This window comes from Ambystoma mexicanum, chromosome 1q (genome assembly GCF_040938575.1).
Source record: "Ambystoma mexicanum isolate Mex_15411 chromosome 1q, UKY_AmexF1_1, whole genome shotgun sequence".
NCBI classification, from domain to species: domain Eukaryota; kingdom Metazoa; phylum Chordata; class Amphibia; order Caudata; family Ambystomatidae; genus Ambystoma; species Ambystoma mexicanum.
The window spans coordinates 561,764,820-561,776,911 of NC_090922.1; the positions used below are offsets into that span (position 1 = coordinate 561,764,820).

At 45.9% G+C, this 12,092-nt stretch overlaps 1 protein-coding gene across 1 annotated transcript in view; it reads left to right on the forward strand.

The window, feature by feature from the left end:
- TOMM40 (translocase of outer mitochondrial membrane 40) overlaps positions 1-12,092 on the forward strand; it is a 190,621-nt gene that overhangs the window by 97,136 nt on the left and 81,393 nt on the right. The window contains exon 7 of the mRNA XM_069641010.1: positions 404-526. Within this exon, the coding sequence (XP_069497111.1) occupies positions 404-526 (123 nt within the window). The remainder of the gene's footprint in view (positions 1-403; positions 527-12,092) is intronic.

Consider the following 12,092-nt stretch of genomic DNA (forward strand, 5'->3'; position numbering starts at 1 on the left):
AAAACTAAAAGTTGAGCGAATGGGCCTCGAACCAATGAGCCTGCGAGCAAATGGCTTGTAATACACAAAGGCCTCCTTTTTGTTATAGGCATTTGTTCCTCATGTCCAGCGTCTCTTTTAGTGCTATTTGTGTTTCATTGATCCCTGAGCCTTACTCTATCAGCACACTGCACTCATATGCATCTATGCCGAAGTAGGCTCCTCTTACTCATAGCCCTGTTTGGGTTTGCTTGTCCGTGGAATGTCGTTTTCAGAGCATTGTATGACAATGCGTCTAGTGTATCATGCCCTTAGTTTTGGGCTCCGTATTGGATTTTTTTACCAACTAGTTACGCTCTTTCAAGGTTCAATCATAACTCTGTATTGCTGCGGGAAACCTTTATAACCTCTCTTTCTCTGGCAGGTATCGTTGTAGCTCACTATTTGCAGAGTATCACACCCAGCTTGGCTCTTGGGGGTGAACTGGTATATCATCGTCGACCTGGAGAAGAGGGCACGGTGATGTCTTTAGCTGGAAAGTATTCAGGTATGGGGGAAACAAAACAGATTTTTTCTGAATTTAAAAATCTTTAAGTGGTGTTCAGGAGTTATTTAGTAATGAGTTGGCAAAATATTATTTGTCAATTAAATACTTTAAGCCGAACATTTAAGTAAAATGTCAGCACAATGCATAGGATTTACAGTTAATGTTGCTTTTGCTGTGGGTAGCGTAAATGTGACCAACGTTTAAGAGATGCATAGCTACCTCTCTGGAATATTAACTCGTTTTAGTCTATTTTATGTAATGTATGTGGCCTTCGACCGGGAAGCTAATGATTAGTGTTTCAGCATAGTTAGGACTGAATAAGTTTCAGGAGTGCACATGCTTAATTGGGTTTCAGAACCAGTTTGCATGGAAACTCCAGGTGAGGCAAGGAGCACTTTCAATGCTTGCCTTTTACCTTGGCCACTAAACATTTTTCCCAATAATAGAAACCCCCTCTTCCCTGGCCCATAATTGATTCTTCTTTTTCTTGTGAGGCATTCTCTGTGTTACCGGTGTTTATTTGTCATGTGATCACATTTATTATTCATAAACACTTTAAAGATCGACTTATAGGCAGCATCTCCAATCTCCTTTTTAAAATGTAGAATACATTTTAATACAAAACCAAAAAATAAACTTGAAACCTGTCTGGCTTTTTTGTAACCTCTTTTACAATTTCACTTGTATGCAGCTGTTATACACATCCCAAATTCCCTGTGTCCCTTAGAGAAACTAAATAAAACTGGAAACTTGATACACATAGGAAGCCAAAACTGTCACTTTAAGGCATCCAGGTTGCAGCACTAGCCCTTCCTTTAGTTGAGCCATGGTTCATTTTTAAACCTTACATATCAAGCATCTGTTTAATGGCGGCTGCCTTTCAAGATACCTTTTCGGCCAAAATGGACACTTAAAAAAGAAAAGTAACATTTTTACTAAGACTTTTTTGTTGAGGTGTGTGTTTTTGCCAATATTTATCAGAGCTCAATCTCAAACATGTGCCTCGGCACTATTTCATCACTTTTTCTCCACAACTATGGTCACATTCGTGGTATGAAATCCAGAAATGGTAACCATGCTGTCTGCATTGTTTGTTCGCCTTTTCTTGCACATATATTAGTCTACAGTGAGCCAGAAAATGCCACATGGGAACTGTTGGGTAAGAATAAATGCAGTCCTACTGGTGTGGGTGGGACTACACAAGACTTCTCTCTTGGTAATAGGTAAACCACCTTTTAATATAGGCCTGTACTACACAAGTTGGTAGTGTGACTGAGAAGCCAGGCTTACCTTAAGAGGGGGTAATGTGAGCTGTAGAGCTGTGCAATGAAATCAGTCAATACAAGTATCCAAGATATTTAAAGCATTCTTCAAAAAGCAGTAATTGGCTGTAACAAGTTTTTAGGATTCAATTAAAAAAGTGAACAATAAAGCAGGTGAGTAATTCATATGTTACACTTGTTCCAGCACCCGTAGGTGACAATCAGTTGAGATCAGTTTAACGTTTATATGGGTAACAACTTTGCAATATTTTTAGGGTTCGACCAGAACAGACTGGGTTATAAGAACACTTCGATTCTCCCAAAGGGATGCAGGCAGTCTATTAACCCAGTATTAATGTGTTCAACATTTAAAACCTGTGAGGGGAATACGCACTGCCAAAGTCAATAGGATCAGAAGGAGGCCTTTAGAGAGCCATGAGAGCCAAAATCAATGGGAAAAGTCAAAGTTCTGATGCTCTTCTTCTTAGAACATTTTTCTTAAATAGTCTGTGTTTAAAAAAGAAAAATAGACCATTGTCCTTGGTCGTGGTGACGAAAGGGAGGTAGTCTTGCAGGCTCCTGCGGCAGCACTCGAGAGAGGGAATCGGCCAACAAAGAACGAAAAGCTCTGGTTGGGAGTTCCTTGATCCCTCGGTCCTGGACTCTGGATGCAGATTTCTTGCTTCTGTAGGCTCTACTGGATGCCCACGAAGATCTGGCCGGATTTGGACGACAATGCACTCGCAAGTGGCCGAGGTACCCCCGGTATTGGGCTTCTGCAGCCTTGGAAAGTCACAGAAAGGTAGGGGTGCATTGCGCCTAAATAGTTTGTCTCGAGGCAAATTGGTCCCACAAGCCTAAGGGAGGAAGTAGTCCTTTACGGGTCTTCCCTGTCGATTCAAATACTGGGTCGGCACAGCTGCAGGGCTTCACTAGGCACCTCATGGTCCAGGAGGATGCTGCTGACGTCTTCTCTCGTCTTCTGCTTCAGTTGTTGTCCTCCAGTGGTCGACTATGTTTCTAGTCCCAAAATAAACACGCTTTTTATGCAAGTTCCCAATAATTCACAGCCCTAGGCTGTCAATCCCACAGCAGGGGACATGGACAGGACAGCCAGCCGGCCAATTGGAACTGGTTTCACTCTGGCACACCTAGAGACAAAGGACAGGAAAGTATCGGGCCGCTCCCTCACTTCCTGCCTTTCCAGACACACTGGAGCCTGGGTGGGCTTCAGGGCTGAGCCCGCCAAAGGAAAACTACACAAAGGACTCAAACCTGATGCAAACGGAGTAAAACCCTAGAATAAACTAACAAAAAATGGCGAGAAAACAAGACTGGGCACATTTTCAGAAAATGGTTATCCTTGGGTGCAGCGCTGCACCCGACGTATAAGCCTCCAGAGGGACCGTGTTTTCTCTCGCTATCCCTATTAGATAGGCGGCGCACCACCGGCCATCTACGGAGTGCATACCCTGACAGGGTGAGGGTGTGCTTTCTGTAGGGTCAGCTAGCATGTTTTATTGGTTTGCATTATTCGATGTTAAAATACTTGCTCCATACTTGCTCCACAAACTGTTCTTTTGTGTTTAAAAACAGTTTGATAAGCAAAGTAGGCTTTTCCTGCCGTTATCAGCTTGGGACTTTTTACCCTGATCATCGTGCACATGGCTGCCCTAGCTCGCACCCCGATCAAGGTGCACCTAGCTGCCATATCACTGTAGACCCAGGAAGCCATCCCTGTTTATTTTTATTTTACATTTTTAAAGCGCTCACACCGCCCGCAGGCTTCGAGGCGCTGTTACAGGAATTTTTTTGTTAGTTGTGTAATTGTTTTTCTTAGTTGCGTATTTATAACGTGCTTAAACACCCAGAGGTTTCTAAGTGCGGACCCAGGGTTCGAACCTGTGTTGCTTCGTGTCGTCTTGCTTCCAAGCCGCACAAGTTGCCGCTGAGCTATCCTCCCAGGACGGTCGCACAGGCTTGTCAAGGAGTTCCTCGAGGGCTTCTTCAGGATTTTTCCACAGTGAAGGCTTCTGCCCATGCTTGGGAGCTCAGTGGTTTTGACTAAGCTGATGGGGCCTCCATTTGAACTAATGCATGAGGCCCCTCTGAAGCTTCTCTTGTGGAATGTTGCTTTCCTAGTGGCCATCATCTCAGCCTGACGGGTCGGTGATACCTAGGCACTCTCCTGCAAGCAGCCATAGTTGACCTTCCACGCTACAAGGGTGGTGCTGTGGACCCATCCCACCTTTTCCAAAGGTTCCCTCAGTTTCATCTCAACAAGCCTTTGGTTCTGGCAGTTTTCTTTTCCGAACCCTTCTATGCCTTCTGAAAGGGCATTGCATTCTTTTAATGTTGCTCGTGCCTTGACGTTTTATGTGGCATGCACAAAGGATTTTTGGAAGACCGCTCAATTCTTCGTCAATTTTGGACGTGTGGGACATAGGAGGGCCCTGTCTAAGCCTTCCACATCCATGTGGCTCTCAGGCTGCATCATGCACGGTCATCGTCTGTCCAACAAACCCCTTCCAGACCGTCGAGCTCTCACTACACCAGAGCCATTGCAGCGACTACTGCATTTCTCTCAGATCTTTCCCTGCTCGATGTCTGCAGGGCTGCTAATTTGGAGGTCTGCCCACTCCTTCACAAGATTCCAGTGCGTTGAAGGGTTTCCAGGTAGGAGTCGAGGGTTTGCAAAGCGGTGCTACGCAACCGGTTTGCTTGAGTCTGATTTTATTATGCGCTTATACACAAATACAGTGATTGGTTATAGAGGAGGCCAGCAGTTTTCAGTCTAAAGCGATTTTTTTTAATGTTTTTTTTTTCCCACTGAGTATTCCCAACCTGACTGTGAATATTCATGAGCGAGCATCTGAGTCCATGCAAGTCCCGTGCTGGAGAAAAGGAGTTACAGGTAAGTAACGTGTTCCGTACAGCCAGCAAGGTGGAGCTGGAGGTGGCAGGTGAGAGCCCAGGAAAGGATTCCACAAGCCAAAAAAAGAGAACCGCACAACAAAGAAATCTGGGTCAAGCCAGTATGGCCAAAAGCGGTCATTTTAAAGCAATAGCCCCTCTTCGCGACTTAAAGAAGTAGCCCTTCCTCATGGCAAACAGCAGCAACCCATCTTCATGGCAATCCTCCAGCGATTCAAGTATGACTCCACTGATATGAGCAGTGCACACGGTCTCCATAGAATCTCACTCAATCAGGCACTGCCCTAACCCGGCCTTCCAATCCCACACCATGCAAACACACACAGGTTTTTGCAGCCAACCAATCGAGACCGCCTTAAAAATCTCCAAACACTCTGGTCCATGTTGGGGAGAATTCTCATTCTATGGCTAATTTCCCTTACCTATAGAGTCCCCCAGCAGCTTTGCTGGATTTGAAGTTTTTTTTTTTCCTGCTAAGAGTGAGACTCTCTTTCCCCACTCTTGGGCATTTCTGCTGTGTGTGTTCTAGGCTATTTTTGTGTTTAATGTCTATGGGGTTTTTCTCACCTCCATAGGAACCATCTTTATTCACATGTGTTACACAGCACCCTCTGTGCAGTGACACAGGGGTTTCGTAGCGACCCCCAAATATAGACTCCATACCCTGGGACTGACTACTGTCTCCCAGGGCATGTAAAGTCCTAATTGACTGTAATAGTCCATTTTTATGAACTAAACCAGTACAACCCATCTTACTATGGAGGTACTGAAAAGGGTTAATAGTTTTCCCCCCTATGTTCATTTTCGATAGGGTACCATACAGTCCCTCTCTCAAGTTTCTGGCTGGTGGCAGTGGTTACTACCGTAAATATTCGACTGCGAATATTTCCCTATGGGATTTTTCCATTGTTCGAGGCTACCACATTTTCTGACAGCCTCTAGCATACCGTCGGTGTATTTTAATATTAACTTTACTCAGGTAGGTTTTATTTGCCAGAACTTTAATATAACTTCTTTCTCATGTTTACTCCTAACCCAGGTCGGGGAGGCTTTGTTCGTTCTCTTGGCGGGCCTCTGCCAAGAAGCCCTCCTTTCGGCGCCACTGAGTCTGGGGTGGGTCCATTGTGTGGGAGGGGGAGTAGGACCACTGGACAGGGTTGCCTCCACAACCGATGTCGCACTCTATCCTGATGGGCTGGAGGGTCTCCCGCCAAGAAGACCACTCCACTGTGTGAGTGACAGCTAGGCTGTATGAATGGGGCTCTTTTTGCATAAAAGAAGGGTCCTGAGGACTGGAAGAGCAAGACGTTGCCACTGGAACTAAGAACCCGAAGAGGAGGGAAGCCAAAGACATCTGCAATGATTGAACCACCGGTGAAGCCCGGCTGCAGCGTCTCACCACTTTTCTCCACACGATGAGAGAAGATCTTCATCCGAAAGAGCTTTCTTCCCTTGAGCTGGTGGGGCCAACCAGTTTGCCAATCGCATTCCTGGACCTGCCTTGGTCGAATCGCCAGTACCCTGTACTCGGAGGCCAGATAGAAGGCACCAGTTCCCCCGGACCCCGATTTAAAGGAACGTACCTTTTATTCATCGGGCAGCACCGCGGCTGGTTTCATCCCTGGGTAGTGCAGTAACTCGAACCTTCCTCCACGACGAGAGCCTCTCTTCCTCTGCTGGATCCCCCAAACTGCAGGAACTACCAAGAACAATCGCCACCGCAGGAGCCACTTCTTCATTTTAAATGTGCACCTACGTCTTATAACCAACCTTTCCTCCCCACTTGTAAACCTTGTGAAGTGCCATTTTGCTCAGTTTCCATTTAAGTATTTTCTATACTGATGTACTGCCTTGCCTGAACTGGGTCACAAACTTATGGGAAGTGTTGCTAGGGTGTGTAAGAAGATACTTCTGTATAACTTGTGCTTTCCCTCCCTTGTGAGAAATTGCTAAAGTGCCATTTGTGTTTGGTTTTCACTGTGCCGTTTTGCTCAGTGTTCACTCCTGCTCAAACTTGTCTACAATTTAACTAGGGAGTTGTGTATACTTTCTTTGACCAACATTAACTTGCTTAAGAACTGTGATAGATGTGTATAAAATAAATATATGTATTCTTTTTACTACAAAGCTTTGGTCAATGTTTCCTTGTTCCATAGTACTGAAGGCCTATTGTGTAAACCCTGAATACTGCTCATCTCCCTCTTGAGAGAAGTCTGACTGCTCAGCCACAGCTACCAACTAAATCTTTGTGGTACAGACTGATACCAAAGGCGATTTATTGCTCTCACCTGTAGTCTTAATCTTCTGTAGTGCTCCCTAAGGGAACTGCACAAGATTCTGAGGATTCTGCCTAACAGTCCACTTCTTTATTTTTTTTATAATGTAATTTCCCCAAACTTGCCCCCCACATTCGGGGAAACAGTGAATTGTAACATGTCTTGTAGTAGTTGGCTGCTGTTTTGCTGACAACCCCAATGGCATTACAATCTCAAATAGTTACTTTTGTGGCCTTTGATAGCTGTGGTTGTTGGGACAGTTTTTCTAAAGACCTTCCAAGACTTCATAAAAACCATACCTGAGGCAGTATGAGCTCTACTTTTGTTATAAGGCTTTACCACCCGAGAACGTGGGTGGCATTGACCGAGCAGCCAGACATATCTTGGCAGGTAGAGAGGGCTGTAGCATGGTACTAAGAAATGTTAGCATACATATGGTCCATAGAAACCTGTTTGTATTGTAAAAATAAATGATTTATTTAAATACAAGTAGGCCCAGATAAATCTTGGGGGAAATAAGTACTAGAACATATTGTATTAACACAATTCTAAAAAACAACTCGATAATACAACACATTCAGAATGGCCGTCAACTATTTTTGGGCAGTACAACCAGGTTATTTATACTTTTAGAATACCATCGGTAATTCAAGGGTAGTAGCGTCATGCAGTGACAGTCTGTAATAGAAATCACATAATAAACCAACCCTGTTACAAGTATACACCTTGCAACATTACTTTTTAGAACTCCATTCAGAGCTAGTAAAACAACTCCTACATTTTGGAGGGGCCTCAAGCTACTCAATGGTAAGTATGAACACTCAATATTTTAGAATGCACTAAGCAATTCCGGGAAAGCAGAAAGCAATTACTTCGAAATACATTACGTTTTTCTTAGTCAAAGTAATTTCCATATTGGTACAGAACTATACGCTACCTAATAGCAAGTTATACCCAGTATACATTTAAGAAGTGTATTATACAGTTTCCAAGGTAAGTAAGAACTTTATGAAATGAGCACGCACCAAAGCAATTCCGGGTAGCACAACCCAGGGTTGAAAGTTTAGAAGAGCAGCAGCTATTCAAGGCGAGTAAGGCCTATATGGGTTACCAGCAACTAAAAGACCAGTGTTAACTCGGACTGTTTTAGATCTGTATAAAGCAGACCGGAGAAAGCAACACCAAATGGTACACTTTAAGACTGACAATCTGTTATTCAAGGCAGGTAAACCCTATTGACGATCTTGTATGCTCATTCAGTTAAGAATAATGAAAACGTGCCAACACGTATTACTTTTTAGAATGTGAAACACTATTCAAAGTAAAGCAACTTGTATACTTTTACATTTGACTGCTTAAATAGTAGTGACCCACAATTGTCATAGCAATTGTTTAATTAGCAGTAGCTTGCATTAGCAATTGTTACAGGTACAACACTAACTGATAAGTGTGAAGGCATCATGAAGCAAGACACAGACAACAGATTCGAAATAAAATGGTTTATTAAATCAAATGTCGGGATGGTTGAAGGCCTAACTTGCCCTTTGCTAAGGTGGTATTTCCCTACCTGAACGAAACTAAGGAACGTCTGAGTAGTCAGTGTTCAACTTACAAGTCTGTGTCCAACACCTATCCTTGCCCTCCCAACTAAAGCTAAACAATGTTTAGGGATGTCAATCAAAGAAATGGCGATCAACATAAAGTTCTGAACTTCTTCCAGCTCTTGGCTTCCTTTTCGACTCCCCTTTCCCAAGTTCCAAACAGTTCCACAAGTCATTGTGGTTCCTTTCGCCAAGTACAAGGCAATACAATTCCACACAATCCTCTGGGTTCCCTTCCCCAAGCTCAAGGCAACACACTTCAAAAGAAAAGGGACTTTGAGGCTCCGTCCTCAAGACATTTTCAGTTAGGTTCCCTTCCCCAAGACTTTAACGTATCTTGTACTTGTTTGTCTCTCAATGTTCAACCCAACTCCAGGCCAACTTGACCCTTCTTCTGGATTGCATTAATAGTTCAATTATATTGCCCCTCCTTGGTTTGTTTCACAAGCCTCTGGTTGTCACAATTTTAGGGCTGCCTGATCGAAGCGCAGTTGTCAGACGACATGGTCCACCCATTGCAGGTTGCGCAGCCAGGAACCCTAGGCTCTTCAACCCATACATGTTGTTCTGTCTTTGTCCCTGTGTACAGATTCACATTCACTCAGCTTCTGCTTGTCAGCCTCTTGGTTTTATGTTCAGGTTCACACTCTCCTGACTTCTCCTGGTTAGCTTCTTCGCTTTGCCATCACGTATCGCACAACTCATGCCTGTCTTGGGCTTTGCCGCATTTTATCCATTCATAAAGTTCACTTTGTGGTGATCTTCTTTATTCACCACCTGTCAGGCTTTCATATGTGCGCTCTTATTACTTCAATTATTTTCAAATGGGCACTCTCCCTTTTACCTTTAATGTGCTAATAGCTTTGCCCGCAAAGGTTTCATTCAGTTTGGTATTAAATATGCATAATTTTGCTTTGTGTCAAGTTTTCAATCGGTGCAGTGTTCAATTGGAGCCATACAGCACTTGGTTACTTATGCCTCACCCCAGTTTTGAGTCTGCACTCACCGGTCCTCTGCATTCATATCAGACGGCCTCGCTGCTTCCCTCCGGATGCTTCGCTGAATACGCTGGCAGCTTCGCTCCTCTTCCATGGACGCAGACGTTTCATCGCTTCTTTTTCCCTTGTGTGCAGCTCCAGCTCTGCTCTCCCGGCCTCAGAGGCTCCCACACCTGTGGAAGTCCAACGGCCCCACTCTCCCTGGGCTCCACAGGATCTCTGGCACTTCTGCTGGCGTCCTCTTGGGTCCCACCATGGCAACCTCCTCACATGCACGGTCCCCTGCTGGTCTCCCCCACACAGGCCTCCCTTTTGGTCGTCTTGCTGCTCTCTCCCTCTCCTCTTATACACCTGCAACCACTTGACAGGTTGTAGGTGTGATGTCTCAATTGTATTTGCCTGACTGTAGAGGGACATGTCTGCCCTTCACAGTACTTTTCAGGCATCTTCCTTTTCCCAGTACTAGAGTGGTGACAGGAGTTGATAGTGTTCATTACTCCTAGTCGCTTCTTCCTCGTCCCAGTACTGTCATAGGTAAAGTGTGGGAAAAATGAGGGGACATGTTTTACAATAGCCCATAAAGGCCGGGGGAGGGTTACGTTGGTTTCCAATAGGGAAAGGGGGATACGATGTCTCACCTACTTTACCCCTCTCTTCTTTACCCTCTTTTTGGTGCTTCTAGATTGACCATATCTCCTGGTGAGGTGTTGGTCAGTGGGACAGGGGTAGCAATGCCCCATAATTGCCTTTGGGTTACAGGGTTCCTCTTGAAATGGAAATGCTGGTTCTGATGCTTGCGAATCTGCTTAGAATCGCATGCTGTGTATATAGTCTGACATCTAGTGGAAATCGCGGCGTATTGCATCTTTCTTTCGAAGATCGAAAGGGACCTCAACATGGGTGTGACTGTAACACTATCCCTAACATGACGTGTAGTGTACCCAAAACCCCTCGCGTGTCTGTCCCAACGGATTGTTTTTTTCTGCCAACCTAGCTGATCACTTATGCAGAGCTCGTAAGAGTTTATATTGCTAGCGTTTATTTCTCCAGCATGGGCTGGCATGGATTCACATGCTCATGAAAATTCCCTGCCGTCAGGCTGGGAATCCTCGGTAAAGAAAAAAAATCAGTTTGTTTTGTTTCTGAACTGTCTTTCTCCTAACAACCAATCACTGGTCTCTGGGTCATACTGCCCCCAGCCAATGACTGCCCTCTACCCAAGTCCCTCCTCTGGCAGCCATCTTCAGATTTTTACCGCACATTCAAGTGTTGGAAGTCCTTGTGCTACAGCTTTCGAGCTTTTACTGCGTTTGCCCTTATTTTTTTCGGTCAATCGAGCCTCCAGCTCCATCGATCCTTTATCCGACAAACAGGGAGCAGTTTTTCAGAACTTTCTACGCCCCTCCAGGGCGATCTTCCGTCGAGTTGCCATCTTGGAGGATTACAGAAGATTCTTGGAGGCCTAGGACATGGCTGAAGATGGAGGAGATTCGACACCTCAGTTCAGGATTTGCCCTGGATGCAGCCTATGGAACATTTTCCTGGACGATGGGCACTCGGTGTGCCTCTACTGCCTGCACACCGACCAGACGCACGTGGAGGATGCCTGTGTGTTCTGCAAGGACATGGTTCTCCGCACCATGAAGGACCGTCACAAACGGCTTACCAAGTGGCTCCAGTCGGGTGAGTCCCGGTCACCCAACCGCAAGAAGAAATCTGAGAGGTCTTCTGAGACCTTTGAGGGCGCCACAGTGATGGGGGCCCAACAGAAGCCAAAGGACTGCAAGTCTGTGGGCACCGGGAGCGCCGTTGGTGCAGGCTCCTCGGTGGCCAGGATGGGCGCAGCATCTACGGCACCTTTGACCACGAGCCAACGGTCCAGCTCGGCGAAGAAAAGTAAGTCGAGGCCAAAGGGGAGCGTGGAGCTGATCCTCCCCCCACGGTGAAGGCCCCAAGCACGACCAAGATAGTTAAGGCCTGGATTCACCCGTCGAAAACCTCAATTGAAGGAGTGGTGGCGTCCCCGGCGAAGGCCGTTGATACGGGTTCAAAGGACACGGGCCCCAAAGTGAGAGTTTCCCTGCTGGCCAGGAGGGAATCATCTTTTCAACCTGTCGCAGACACGGTGAAGACGATGCCGGTTATCCCCTGAGACCATCTCCCCTGATTGAGAAGAAGGGGGGGGCACGGTAGTCCTACAGGGCACGGACATCTCCGATGAGGAGCTTGCTGTTCTCAAGACCATCTTGGACCAAAGATCCGTTGAGGCAAGGTCCTACGGGAGGCACCCAGACGAGGCAGATTTATAGAGGGACAGACACCGACGAGGAGGAGCAAGTGCATTCAGGAGCCGGAGGACACTACGCCTCTGCTGCCGTCTCTTCCACTACAACCACCGCAGCAGCCAACGCTGCCTCCAGCGGACATCTCGGTGGACATCCTTCAGGCACTTCACACTCTGTGCTCAGATTAGGACAAGGATGCCCCTGTCGCCG